This window comes from Panthera tigris, chromosome B1 (assembly GCF_018350195.1).
Source record: "Panthera tigris isolate Pti1 chromosome B1, P.tigris_Pti1_mat1.1, whole genome shotgun sequence".
NCBI classification, from domain to species: Eukaryota; Metazoa; Chordata; class Mammalia; order Carnivora; family Felidae; genus Panthera; species Panthera tigris.
The window spans coordinates 117,961,863-117,974,151 of NC_056663.1; the positions used below are offsets into that span (position 1 = coordinate 117,961,863).

General features: G+C 38.8%; 1 protein-coding gene and 1 pseudogene across 1 annotated transcript in view; one reads left to right on the plus strand and one right to left on the minus strand.

Annotated features, from left to right (window-relative positions):
- Positions 1-1,337: 1,337 nt before the first annotated feature.
- On the minus strand, positions 1,338-1,928 carry LOC102960915 (annotated as a pseudogene).
- A 3,936-nt stretch (positions 1,929-5,864) lies between these two features.
- The window catches only part of TACR3 (tachykinin receptor 3), an 89,350-nt gene continuing 82,925 nt past the window's right edge, over positions 5,865-12,289 (plus strand). Inside the window, exon 1 of the mRNA XM_007080980.3 lies at positions 5,865-6,412. Coding sequence (XP_007081042.2) covers positions 5,865-6,412 — 548 coding nt within the window. The remainder of the gene's footprint in view (positions 6,413-12,289) is intronic.

The following is a 12,289-nucleotide window of genomic DNA, read 5'->3' on the forward strand; positions in this document are numbered from 1 at the left end:
TGGGAACGCTGAACATACTGAAACCAAAAGCATGAGAGAACTGTCAAAGAGAAGGTTGATGTCAGAGAAATCTGAAATTCTGACCAGCTCCTCTTTCTGAAAATAACTTCTCCACCGGCCAGCACTAATACCTGAAATTCCTCCTTATCGTGCTTGTTTTTAAGAGGACTGTTAAAATAAAAATACAAGTATGAAATATGCCATACTGTTTCCTTAAGTTGTAAGAGTAAAAAAGGAGAAAAGAGAGGGAATAAGCAGGTCATCAGTTTCCATTCTATTATTATAAGTTGTTAGCAAAGTACTAGGGCACATTACCAATATGTCTTCTAAGCAAAAATATGGAGAACAAATAAAATTTGAAAGAAATGTAATCTATTAGCATAGCAAAATAGGTAAATATTTCTTTGTCATTAGGAATAAATAACATTCACATAAAAGATCATACTTTATATTAACATTTATGCAGGCAAATCAATATTTAATCACTATTATGTAAAATCTATTAACATCTCCCATGATACCATGCTTGGCTTATTTCCTGGCATCTTCATGCATTTGCATAGGTTTTAAATGTGCTCAAACACACTCCTGAGGTTTTTTTTTTTTTTAATTTTTTTAATGTTTATTTATTTTTGACGAGAGAGAGAGAGAGAGAGAGAGAGAGAGAGAGAGACAGAGCATGAGCGGGGGAGGGGCAGAGAGAGAGAGGGAGACACAGAATCTGAAGCAGGCTCCAGGCTCCAAGCCGTCAGCACAGAGCCCGACATGGGGCTCGAACTCACAGACTGCAAGATCATGACCTGAGCCGAAGTCAGATGTTCAACTGACTGAGCCACCCAGGCGCCCCAGAGGTTTTTTTTTTCTTACTATATTAGTCTCTTTTTATTCTTTTGGAAATCTCTTCTAGGGTTAACTACTTCTGTTTGTTGATGATGACATGTATAAGGAATCCACTTCAAATGTTCACACAGCTATGAGCACGGTCTTTCCCTTTACTTGAACTCAGAATTAAGACTTTTGGTTCTTGGTTTGTTTTTTGTTTTTGTTTTTTAATATTCCAGCCCCAGAAGTAGTTTTCACTTCTTCAGGCAGTCTTATGCTTTCTAGCAGTAGTCTACAACCGGGCTCTAGCTTCTCCAGGACACTACACAGAATGGATTTAAATATGTATTAAACTAAGAGCCTTTCTCTCAAATTGGTTTAAATGCATTTTTAGACAACCCACACAAAATGTTTTTTTTTTAATTTTCTTAAAAACAATGCCTCCATTCCAAATAAGTCAAGGTCAAAATAACTGAAGAGCTCCAGATGACATCAGTCCCATTCATCTAAGTTCTAGTGTTGTGTGGAGGAAGAGGATTAGCCAGTTATGACAATGGGTGATACATCCAAAGTTACAGCCAAATTCATTAACATTTTTCCATTTCTAAACCATCCTTAAAGAAGACCACATATGGGGTCACACCATCTTTGTGGTAGTCCAGCAGGGCAAGCATGCCATCTGGATCCGTGTTTTCACCAATAAAGAACTGGTAGCTTTTGAAATTAGCTAGGATAGCTTGACCTGTTCTGCAGCCCCTGTCATAAAAGATTTTACTTTTTCTGGCTTCCATTGTTAAAGTGTGCCTTGGATTGATTTCATATAATCTTTGATAAACTTCTTGTAGGCTTCTTTTGTGAAGCTGGATTCCTACAAGTGATAGTTCATGGCGATATCAACACCAGTGATTACTGAACTTCCAGTACCTTCACCCTTAGGGCCTTGCAGTGGATGCACTTCCACCAGTAAGTGAGTCATCAATGTTATTCACTGTCCTCCTGACCATCTTCCCCTCCACCTCCAGACACAGTGGGTCCGCAATCTCCTGAATCTTGTAGATGTCAGAGAACATCTCATCGTGACTGATGAAGTCCTGGTGGATGATCATAGATGGTAGCTGGAGAGGAGCCATCGTGGTGTTAGTTCAGCAGGCACCCAGAGGTCTGAACTAGCATGATGTAGCCTGAGCAGCACTGGGGAGGAGGGGAAAGGGGACAGAAAAGCCACACTCCCAAGTTTTGAATGTAAGAGTATAGGATCTTAAGAGATGCCTTCTGCTATGTTAACATTTCCTCTGCCCCTTCCCCTTCCCTCAGGAGTCCAAGACGAAAACTTTTGGCTTTCTTATGGTAAGAGAAAAAGGAATACCAGTAGACTGTATTCAGGTAGGGGCAGGATTCAGATTCTGGAGCTATAATGAGCAGATTATTCATCAAATTGTCTTAGGAAGAAGGCTAAGAAATGTTTCTTAGCCATTATCTTCTAAGCCTTCCCACTTTTCAAGGCATACTCTTCTGATAAGTCTATTATTTGGCATTTCATTTCATCCTCACAAAGAAATTTTTGTTCCCTGAAGTGTAGGTGACATACAATGTGTACAACATAGTGATTCAACAACTCTATATATTAGGTTATGCTCACCACAGGTGTGGCTACCATCTGCTACCATATTACACTCTTACAATACCACTGATTATATTCTCAAAGCTGTACCTTTCATCCCTGCATGGCTTACTCATTCCATAACTGGAAGCCTGTGTCTCTCACTACCATTCACCCATTTTGCCCATCCTTCCCCTTTCCCCACTGGCAACCAACAATTTGTTCTCTATATTTATGGGTCTGCTCTTGCTTTTTTGTTGTTTTATTTTGTTTTTTAGATTCCATGTTTAAGTGAAATCATATGGTAGTTGTCTTTCTCTGACTCATTTCACTTGTCATAATACACTCTAGGGCCATCCATGTTGTCACAAATAGCAAGATATCATTTTTTTTTTATGGCTAAGTAATAGTCCAGTGTGTGTATATATCACATCTCCTTTATCCGTTCTTCTATCTATGGACACTTAGGTTGCTTCCATATCTTGACTATTGTAAATAATGCTACAGTAAACAGAGGGGTACAAATATCTTTTCCTCACAAAGAAATTCTTTAAGAGAAGTTGACAGAATCCAGAATTCAATGAACACATCCTCTTGTTCAGTTGCACACTCCCATTTTTCTCTATACCTTCCTATTCCACTATTCATAATACTTGCTCTAATGTTAAAAATACTGTTGGACTACAAGCTCAGTGAGGATAGGGTTCATATCTGGCTTATATCTTTAGTTTTACCTGCTACATTCCTAGGACTTGGCACAGCTCTTGGAAGGAAATATACTCAATACCGATGAGGGGAATGACTGAAGCAATGAATGAACAATAAGTCCTCTATGGGGAAACAGATAGATTCTATAGAAGGTAGCTCTAAAAGGAAAGCCATGTCCTGGATTCCTCTCTTCCTCTGAAAGAACTCATTAAACCCCTTTTATTGTTAAGTACTTCTAATTCCATCATTATCATTTTTTTTTCATATCATTTCCACTCATGGCAAAGTCCAATAAAGGCAAAATCACAGACATGATAAGTAAAGCAACAGAGTAAACTGAATGGATTTCTACACAAGTAGGCAATTTTACAACTTTAAATATTTGATCAAAATATGCATAATTATTACTAAGTCACCACATGACTCATTTGATGAATGGTGCATGTCAAACAAAAAAATTTTTTTTTAATTCTTCCTTGATTTCATTAGAGAAGAAAGAAGTTTTCAGTTGTAACTCAAGTAATTTCTAAATGGTGAATTGGCAGAAAGAAATAATGTGCCTTTCAAAAGAAAATGGTTTAGTTTAGAATTAGTAAGCAGGACATGTGGAATCTCTATCAAATTCACTTATGACTTATCATATATTTTCATAGGCCTCACTGAGAAGAAATAGTAAATAATAACTTGATAATTATCATTTTCAGCATGCATTTATTTTGAAGCAGAGTTGTATAATATATTTATTATCAGGTTGCTTCAAACTTATTTCTATATAGTACCTTGTTTATCATAAAAATTACAATAAGGAAAACAGTATCATTACCAATCATCCTAAGTCTATTTGTACAATAGTCACTGCAGTGGGGTGCCTGGGTGGCTCAGTCTGTTAGGTTTCCAACTTCGGCTCCTGTCATGATCTCTCAGTTCATGGGTTTGAGCCCTGCATCTGGCTCTGTGCTGACAGCTTGGAGCCTGCTTCAGATTCTGTGTCTCCCTCTCTCTCTGCCCCTCCCCCACTCACACTCTGTCTCTCTCTTAAAAAATAAACATCAAAAAATTTAAAAAAGAACAATAATCACTGCAGTTTTTGAGGAATACATTCTAACACCAGGAAACTAAAGAATACAGAATGTTCACAAATCACACACTACATTTTCTTGAAGCAAGTAAAACTTGCTATGCTAGTCTATCTTACTTGAAAACGTTCAGATACAATGAGCAATGATAACAACAGCAAAGGGTGCTAACATTTATTAAGGTCTCCCTCTTGCCTCCTGTTGTTGAGACTACTTGCTCCATATAATTATAACTATGTAAATTTGATTTTTTTTTTATATTCATTTTCAAATGAGAAAACTGAGTTTCAAAGAGTTCAATGTTTTGGGGGGAGTTGCTAATATGTTTAGCCCTAAATCCCTTTATTCCTGACCCCAAGAAAATAATAAAGAAGAGTTTCTGCTCTGGAACATACTAATAAATTGCCTGTAACATCCATCTAAGCACAGACTACTTCCTCTTGCTTGTACCCTACAGAGCCCTGCTGCTCACATGTGCCAGCAAAGCTCAGAAGTCAGGCCCTCTGGTCTGCACAGGACACTAAGGTTACAGTCATGCATCCTTATCAATGTGTCCTCACGTCAGTCCCGAAAACCAAGGCGCCAAATGTCCAAAGCCGTATAACCAAATGAACGTGTTTAAGTTGCTTACAAGATATGTTCACGCCAGGGAAATGAAAAGATGCAAGTCTCCTCATCGTATTTCAAGAAAATCGATGATCTATCCTCGGTGGGTAACTGCATTCCAACAGGAGAATCCATAGTCTCTGCCAGGGAGGAAGGCGGAGGAGACTGGTTTCTGGTGACGGAGATTAGAAGAGGAGAAACGGGTAGACTTTGCAAATGGGAGCGAGAGGAAAAGGGATCTGGTACGTGAGAACATAAACAAGCAGCAAGTGGGGAGAAATTCCAAGAGCCAGTGACACCTAACAAAATGCGCGTCTAGCTGTGCCCCCAGCTTGCGGCAGGTAATAGCCACACAAGCTCTTTCTGACAAATCTCTCCGCATCGTGCCTTCGCCCTAGAGGTGAATAGTTTAATTGGTTTAGAAACGAGCAGCCCATAATAGATGTCTGAGAACACAGACCTCAGTAAAAATATCTTGAAGTTAAGAGAGGAAAAACAATCTCGTACAGATTTTAATTACAGCTGAGAAAGTGCAGTCTTTCCAGAGCGTCTCACCGCGCCGAGCGCCTGCTGCGCGGCTACCAGTAGCGAATGAATGAAATGCAAAAGGGGAGACGGAGGAAAGGAGTGCAATCGTAGCCCTCGAAGGGGTTCGTCAGCTCCGCGGCCCCCACAACGTCACCAAAGCCGGGACTGTAAGAGACTATAAAGCCCGCTGCAGCGCCTGAACCTCAGTGATCCAGCCGGTGCCCGGGAACTCGCGCAGGGGCGATCCCGGAGTTCCCCGCAGGTGACAGCTCCTAACAACTCGCTTCTCGACTGTCTCATCCTTCCTGCCGGCTAGAGACGCAAACTCCTCGGAAAAAGTGCTTCCCCCGTTACCCATCACCTGCTGGCTCAAAGCATTTCTTAACCATCAAGGGCTGCGGTAGCCTCTCTACCTTGCTTCCAGGCGGAGCTGAGGTCTGCCCACCAGCAAAGGGACCAGGAAGCAGAGAAGACCTTCGGCTGGCGTCCGTGAGTGGGGAGATCGGGGCTGCAGACTAGCTTCGATGGGTTCTCTCCCCGCAGCCGCGAACTGGACCGACCGCGCGAGCACGGCGGGCGCGGATCCCGGGAACCTGAGCGCTGCGCTCGCGGCAGGGGCCGCTCCGGGGGCGGCTGAGGCTGAGTGGCTGCACCTGCTAGTCCAAGCTGGCAACCTCTCGGCCTCGTCCTCTGCCCTAGGACTGCCCGCGGCCTCCCCGGCGCCTTCGCAACCCCGGGCCAACCTCACCAACCAGTTCGTGCAGCCGTCCTGGCGCATTGCGCTCTGGTCCCTGGCATACGGCGTGGTTGTGGCGGTGGCGGTGTTCGGGAACCTCATCGTCATCTGGATCATCCTGGCCCACAAGCGCATGAGGACCGTTACCAACTACTTCCTCGTGAACCTGGCTTTCTCCGACGCCTCTATGGCTGCCTTCAACACCTTGGTCAACTTCATCTATGCGCTTCACAGCGAGTGGTACTTCGGCGCCAACTATTGTCGCTTCCAGAACTTCTTTCCCATCACAGCGGTGTTCGCCAGCATCTACTCTATGACGGCCATTGCCGTGGACAGGTGAGGAGAGAATAGGGAGGAAGGAGGGAGAAGGGAGAGAGAAAAGCTGGGCAGTGGGACAATGTTACCAATGACAGGGTGACAAGATGGATTTGATAAAAGGAAAGGGACTAGGAAAGAACTCTTGGAAAAAGAAGTCACGAACACATTGATAATGCCCCAACTGGCTAACCAGTTTCTGCTTCCATGGCTTCCCCCATTCTCCCTCAACGCCCCCTGATCTCTATTAATGGCATCTGGAGGGACTGAGAAGACCAATGAGAGAGATAGGGAAAGTCTGTCATTCCAAGTAGGACAAACTCAGCTAGAAACACTTAATACGAGCTTTCCCAAATGGATGCAAACAATTGCTGCAAAACTTACGTTCTCTGTAAAATGTATTTTTTGGTCTTCCTTCTCTCGTTAGTCACTATTCTGTCAGAGAAATGGACAATGAGTCACCCTCCATCCTTCCTCCCTCTCTCTGGTCTGCTGGTCCTCATCCCCACCCATCCTATTCTCTATCCTTGCTCCAAAGCCAATAGTGGTTTGGCCTCCCAGTCATGGAACATCCATCAGAGGTAATAATACCTCTCCAAAAGATTGCTGTATGCTATAAGTTTCTACAGGGTCTTGGGTTAGATTTCACTTTTAATAATCTGGGGAGGCTATAAACTGGATACATCCTGTGCCTGCAAGATTACATACAATCTAATGTTTCAGATAACGGGCAACAACAACAACAAAATCCCAAATAATAAATGGTTACAAAACAATACACACCACTTTATACATAGCTATTTAAGGTAATTTTTTAGAATGTTCCCCCATCTACAGTGAGGATTCTGAGATTCTTAAGCAATTAAAAGAAGCTCCAATACTTTTCTGGTATCTAAATTTTTAGTATTTGTATTTGCTCTCTCCTATTGAACATTATGAACTATGCATACTTGTGTCAAGACAATGGTAAACCCCTACCTATTATTGAAAGCTGTTTATACTCTAATTCAATATTATTCTAAAAAATCAATAACAGTTGATCCCGTCCCTGTTTTGTGATTGGCAGCTTCACGGGGGATGTGTGGGGGTGAAGTGACTTTAACTTCAAGACTCAATGTCCTCAACTTTGAAAAGAAAAGTGAGCTTCTTTCTATAGCAACAAAACTGTTTCAAAAGAAAATGAGACAATATTCTCACTACATGAAGCCACTACTATGAGAAAAAATAAGACAAAACCAACTCTTTCCGTAAATCCATCCTCTGCATTTACCATTTTGAAACAGTGAGCACAAACTACTTTCACATGCTAGGCTTAAAGGATTAAACTGAAAGAGCAATGGTTAGTTGCCACTAATGAGGATAAATAAGCACAAAATCACATTTTTCAAAAGCCTCTGAAACTGCTAATCTTCCCTTTATCCTTGGTCGTCTACATGTATCTCACCCTTTCACTTTTGTGGGGTCAGAAGTGAGTATAAAGAAGGAACTGAAAAAATCAGCTCCAAGTTGAGGAACAGGAGAAATTGCCTCTGACCTTGCTCTACCAAGATATAAATGAATGTTCCTTTGGTTTGAGCGTCTGCCTTTTTGTTTTGTTTTGGGTTCCTTTCTAATCCATTACGTGTAAGCATGTGACTTTTAATGTGATCAGGAGGGACATTAGCATATCATGTTATAAAATTCTCTTGAATATTCTTCTTGAGATATTAATAATTCATTATGAAATTTGATGAAAATTTAGTGTGTGTGAAATTGATGTTTCAAGCCTAAGGGGTCAAAAGGGGTATTTTTCCATTTATACAAAATCTGAAGTGGTCTTGGAATTACTTTGATTGATAATGTAATGTTATTTCAGTCACTGGCTTGAAATGAATGAATATTTTACTATTCATTACTATTTCTTTAGTAGAAACATTATTTAATCACCAAAACAATACAAAATTTATGGAGCATGAAATTTGCAACAAAATTTGAAGCATGCTCAGCTCAGATTCTGAAAATCTTTTAAAAACTGTAATTTATAGTAAGACTTTGGGTAGACCACTGATGAAAACAAATACAGAAATACAGAAAAACCTCATTAAGAAAATTTTTAGAATAAAATAGGACATATAAGTTATTAGATTTTCCAAAGTTTACCGTTCCACAGAATCTTTCTGCACTAGTGTCTTATCAAACATGAACTGGAAAAGTAGTCCTGTGATATTTACAATTACTTTATAGATTCAAGTTTACATGCTTGACCTCCTCTGAGATATTTCAGGTGAGTGGTGGCGCCTTTGGTTATGGCTGCATAGACTCTCCACTTCATATAGAACATAGGTAACAGTATGTACTCACAGAAATCATATTTTCCTGTATAATTAATGCTTTCTTGAAATAATCACAAAGGTTATTAGTTCCCTAATTAGTTCTTATTGAGAAAGGAATACATCATTTAAACTGCAGTGTGAACACTTGTCTTATTGAATTGTATTTTCTACCCTCATTTAATATAAACTGAATTGTATCCTCCCAGCCTCAATAGAAAACATATTTAACTCACTCTGTCCCTCTGCATAAAATCAAAAGATCTTCTGAGCTTAAAAACTATTTCAGCTTTGACACAGGCACAAATGGATTTTCTTCAGCTGCAGCAAAATGCTTGCAATCTCCTATGAACTTGGAAATTTTAGACCTGATTGTAGATAATCCCTTAATGAACACCTGTATTTCATAAATGGAGAACCTTACAGTAACGGTCACACATTTTGTTGAATAAAAGGCACTGCGTATTTCTTTAAGTGTTTGGTACTCATTCTGCACTGAGAGAATTGCTTGCTTTCTACTTCGACTTTTTTTTTTTTTTTTTTTTTTTTTTTTTTTTTGTATAATATTAGTATCTGTACTAACGATCTGAATGTGAGATCACAGGTTCTGGTCTCATCCTGAGACACATTACCTTCTGCTTTATTCGAAATCTGCAAAACAGTTTTTATTGGCTTAGAAACCATCTTTCAGTTCTACAAAGTTTCCTTTTGCCTGGAAGGCTACTTCAGCATCCCTACACACCCATAATACACACACACATGCACACACACACACATACTGGAATTCTTTGCCAACAAGGTCACCGTTTCTCTTCACCATCCTTCCCAAATTTGCCATTTTGAATTTTAACATTTAAATATAACATTTATCTAAAAGATGCTAAGCTTTCCCAAGATCATACAATAAAGCCGAGATTCAAACCACTGTAATCCACTCAAGGGCCTGTGCTATTCTCAGCCTCTACGCTATTACGGCTCCTAAGGAATTCTGATGATTGAAGACTTTAATTAGACAAAAATTATTACTTTCATTTAAATTAGAATTCAGTGCTTATTTATAGTACATAAACTATATAACTATATATATATTATATCTCTTACATGTGTAATAAACACATCATATATATATATATATATATATATATATTACCTTTGTTTTAATTAAGAATGTAGATATTGGAAATATATAAAAATATTGTCATTTGATTCATTTATGGCATATCTACTTGATATATGGGAATATTAAAAAACAGTAAATATTTTCTTCCATTTTCTAAGTGCATTTTTGAGATCAAGTTAGAAGCTCTAGGAAGGTTTATTAATATACAGTAAAGGACAATTTCCAAGCTCATAGGCCAGTATTAATTGGAATATTTAATTAAAGAATTTTTAAAATGACATTCACTGTTTCTTACCCGGAAACCTTAAGGAACTAATTCAGTATGTTTTATTTAATTGTCCAAAAACATTAACAAAATAACAAAAAATACCTTATATTCTTGAAATCCAGGGACGCACCAAGTATGGATAATTATTATTTTTTTGAAGTTTTTTAATGTTTATTTATTTTTGAGAGAGAGACAGAGACAGTGACACAGCGTGAGTGTGGAGTGTGGGAGGGGCAGAGAGAGAGAGAGAGAGAGAGATAGACAGAATCTGAAGCAGGCTCCAGGCTCCAAACTGTTAGCACAGAGCCCTACGCAGGGATCAAACTGACCAACAGTGAGATCATGACCTTAGGCAAAGTCAGAAACTTAACCTACTGATCCACCCACGCACTCCTATACTGCAAATTCTTACAAAATTAGTCATGAGCACATGGTGAAAGCAATAAATATACATTAATCGAATGGGTAAAACATCAGATCATCACAGCATATGTCATCACAAGCGCTCTTATATAACTAGCAGAACTCCAGTTGATATTAAGGTTATATTCACCATAATGGGAAAGAATATATTGAAAAAGAGTTTGCAGCATATTTAACAGACCTAGTGTAAAAACAAAACCTTTAAAATATATAACACATTCTTACCCACTAATAAGAACATATAGTACTGTATGAAAAGAACCAAAGTCATAAAGAGTTGATAGAAGAAAAATTAAAATGTCTAACAAACATAAATTTATGGGTTGCCTACATTCTGTATCTCCCTTTCTTCACCTCCTATTTTCTCCTCAAGCTACTTAAATCTGATTTCATCTCCCAACACTCTATCTAGAGAGGCTTGTTGTGAAATCCAGGGGGCATTTCAGTCCTCAACTTCCTTGATTTTTCAGTAGTGCCTACCACCTATCATGTGGCTACTGTTTCTCAGCTTCCAATTTCCCTGGTCCCCTCCTTCTTCTTTGGCCTGTCTTCCATGCTTGTATTTCTGATTCTCTGCCTCTATGTAGTGATTAAAGAAATAGGTTCCTCAATGCTAAATCCTGGGCCTGATTTTGTCCTAACTTTATTCTCTCTCCCCAAGTAAACTCATCTAAACCCATGGCTTTATTTTTCACTTTTGAATAAAGAGTTACCATTTTTTTCTATTATCAAATTGGTTTTCTTTTGGATTATAAAAATGCATAACAATCTATACAGTAGATAAATATAAATGAATTAAAAATTAAGACTGGAGAAAATAAAGAGAGAAAATACAAACAAAATCAGGGTGAAGTTGTAACATGGATAGAGTCCTATCATTTATGAAAGAAAGAGTCCTAATCGTTTATGAAAGGTGAACTTGAAATATGTCTGAGACTCTTAATATACATGCAAAAGAATACAATTAGTAATATAGTTTACACTATCTATAAAAACAATACATACACATTCCTTAAGGGCTAAGGGATTTCTAGTATTGAGTTTCAAGAAATTCTTTGTATGGGTAATAAAGAGGACACTGTCCTCAACCACACTGTCACAATGCAAAAGCAGGTTTCCTACAGATGTTTGTTAAGTGTTCCTCTGGGTGAGCTAGAGGCATGTGCCAAAGCAGAATTCAGTGAATGAAGTCTCCAGGGAACCAAATCTCTATTTGGACAGTTTCCAGGTGGCCAGATTTGATGCACTGAAGAAATTATAAGAAAGGATAAAGTACATTTCTGCTAGAAGTATTTTCCTCACCTGAACTTTGGATATACCTTGGGAAGCAGGTAACTCAAAGTTGTAATACATAGCTAAAACTCTCCAAATCATCTTTATTCCAGCCCCTAATCTCTGATCCTTATATATCCTCTATACCAGTCTTTTATTGCAATGTATTTTGTCACTCATTCATTTTAAGGGGCATATATGCACAGTGCAAAAATTCCAAATATCCAACTCTCATTTTCGTGATATATTTATATATATCTCACATATATGTATGATATATATACACACACTCTGGTGCACAGTAAATTATACACATGCATAAATATAGATTTCTTTCCTTAAATTACTAAAATAATGTCACATTATTATGTCACTTAAAAAAATTTTTAATGTTTATTTATTTTTGAGAGAGAGACAGAGCACAAGTGGGGGAGGGTCAGAGAGAGAGGGAGACAGAATCTGAAACAGGCTCCAGGCTCCCAGCTGTCAGCACAGAGCCTGATGTG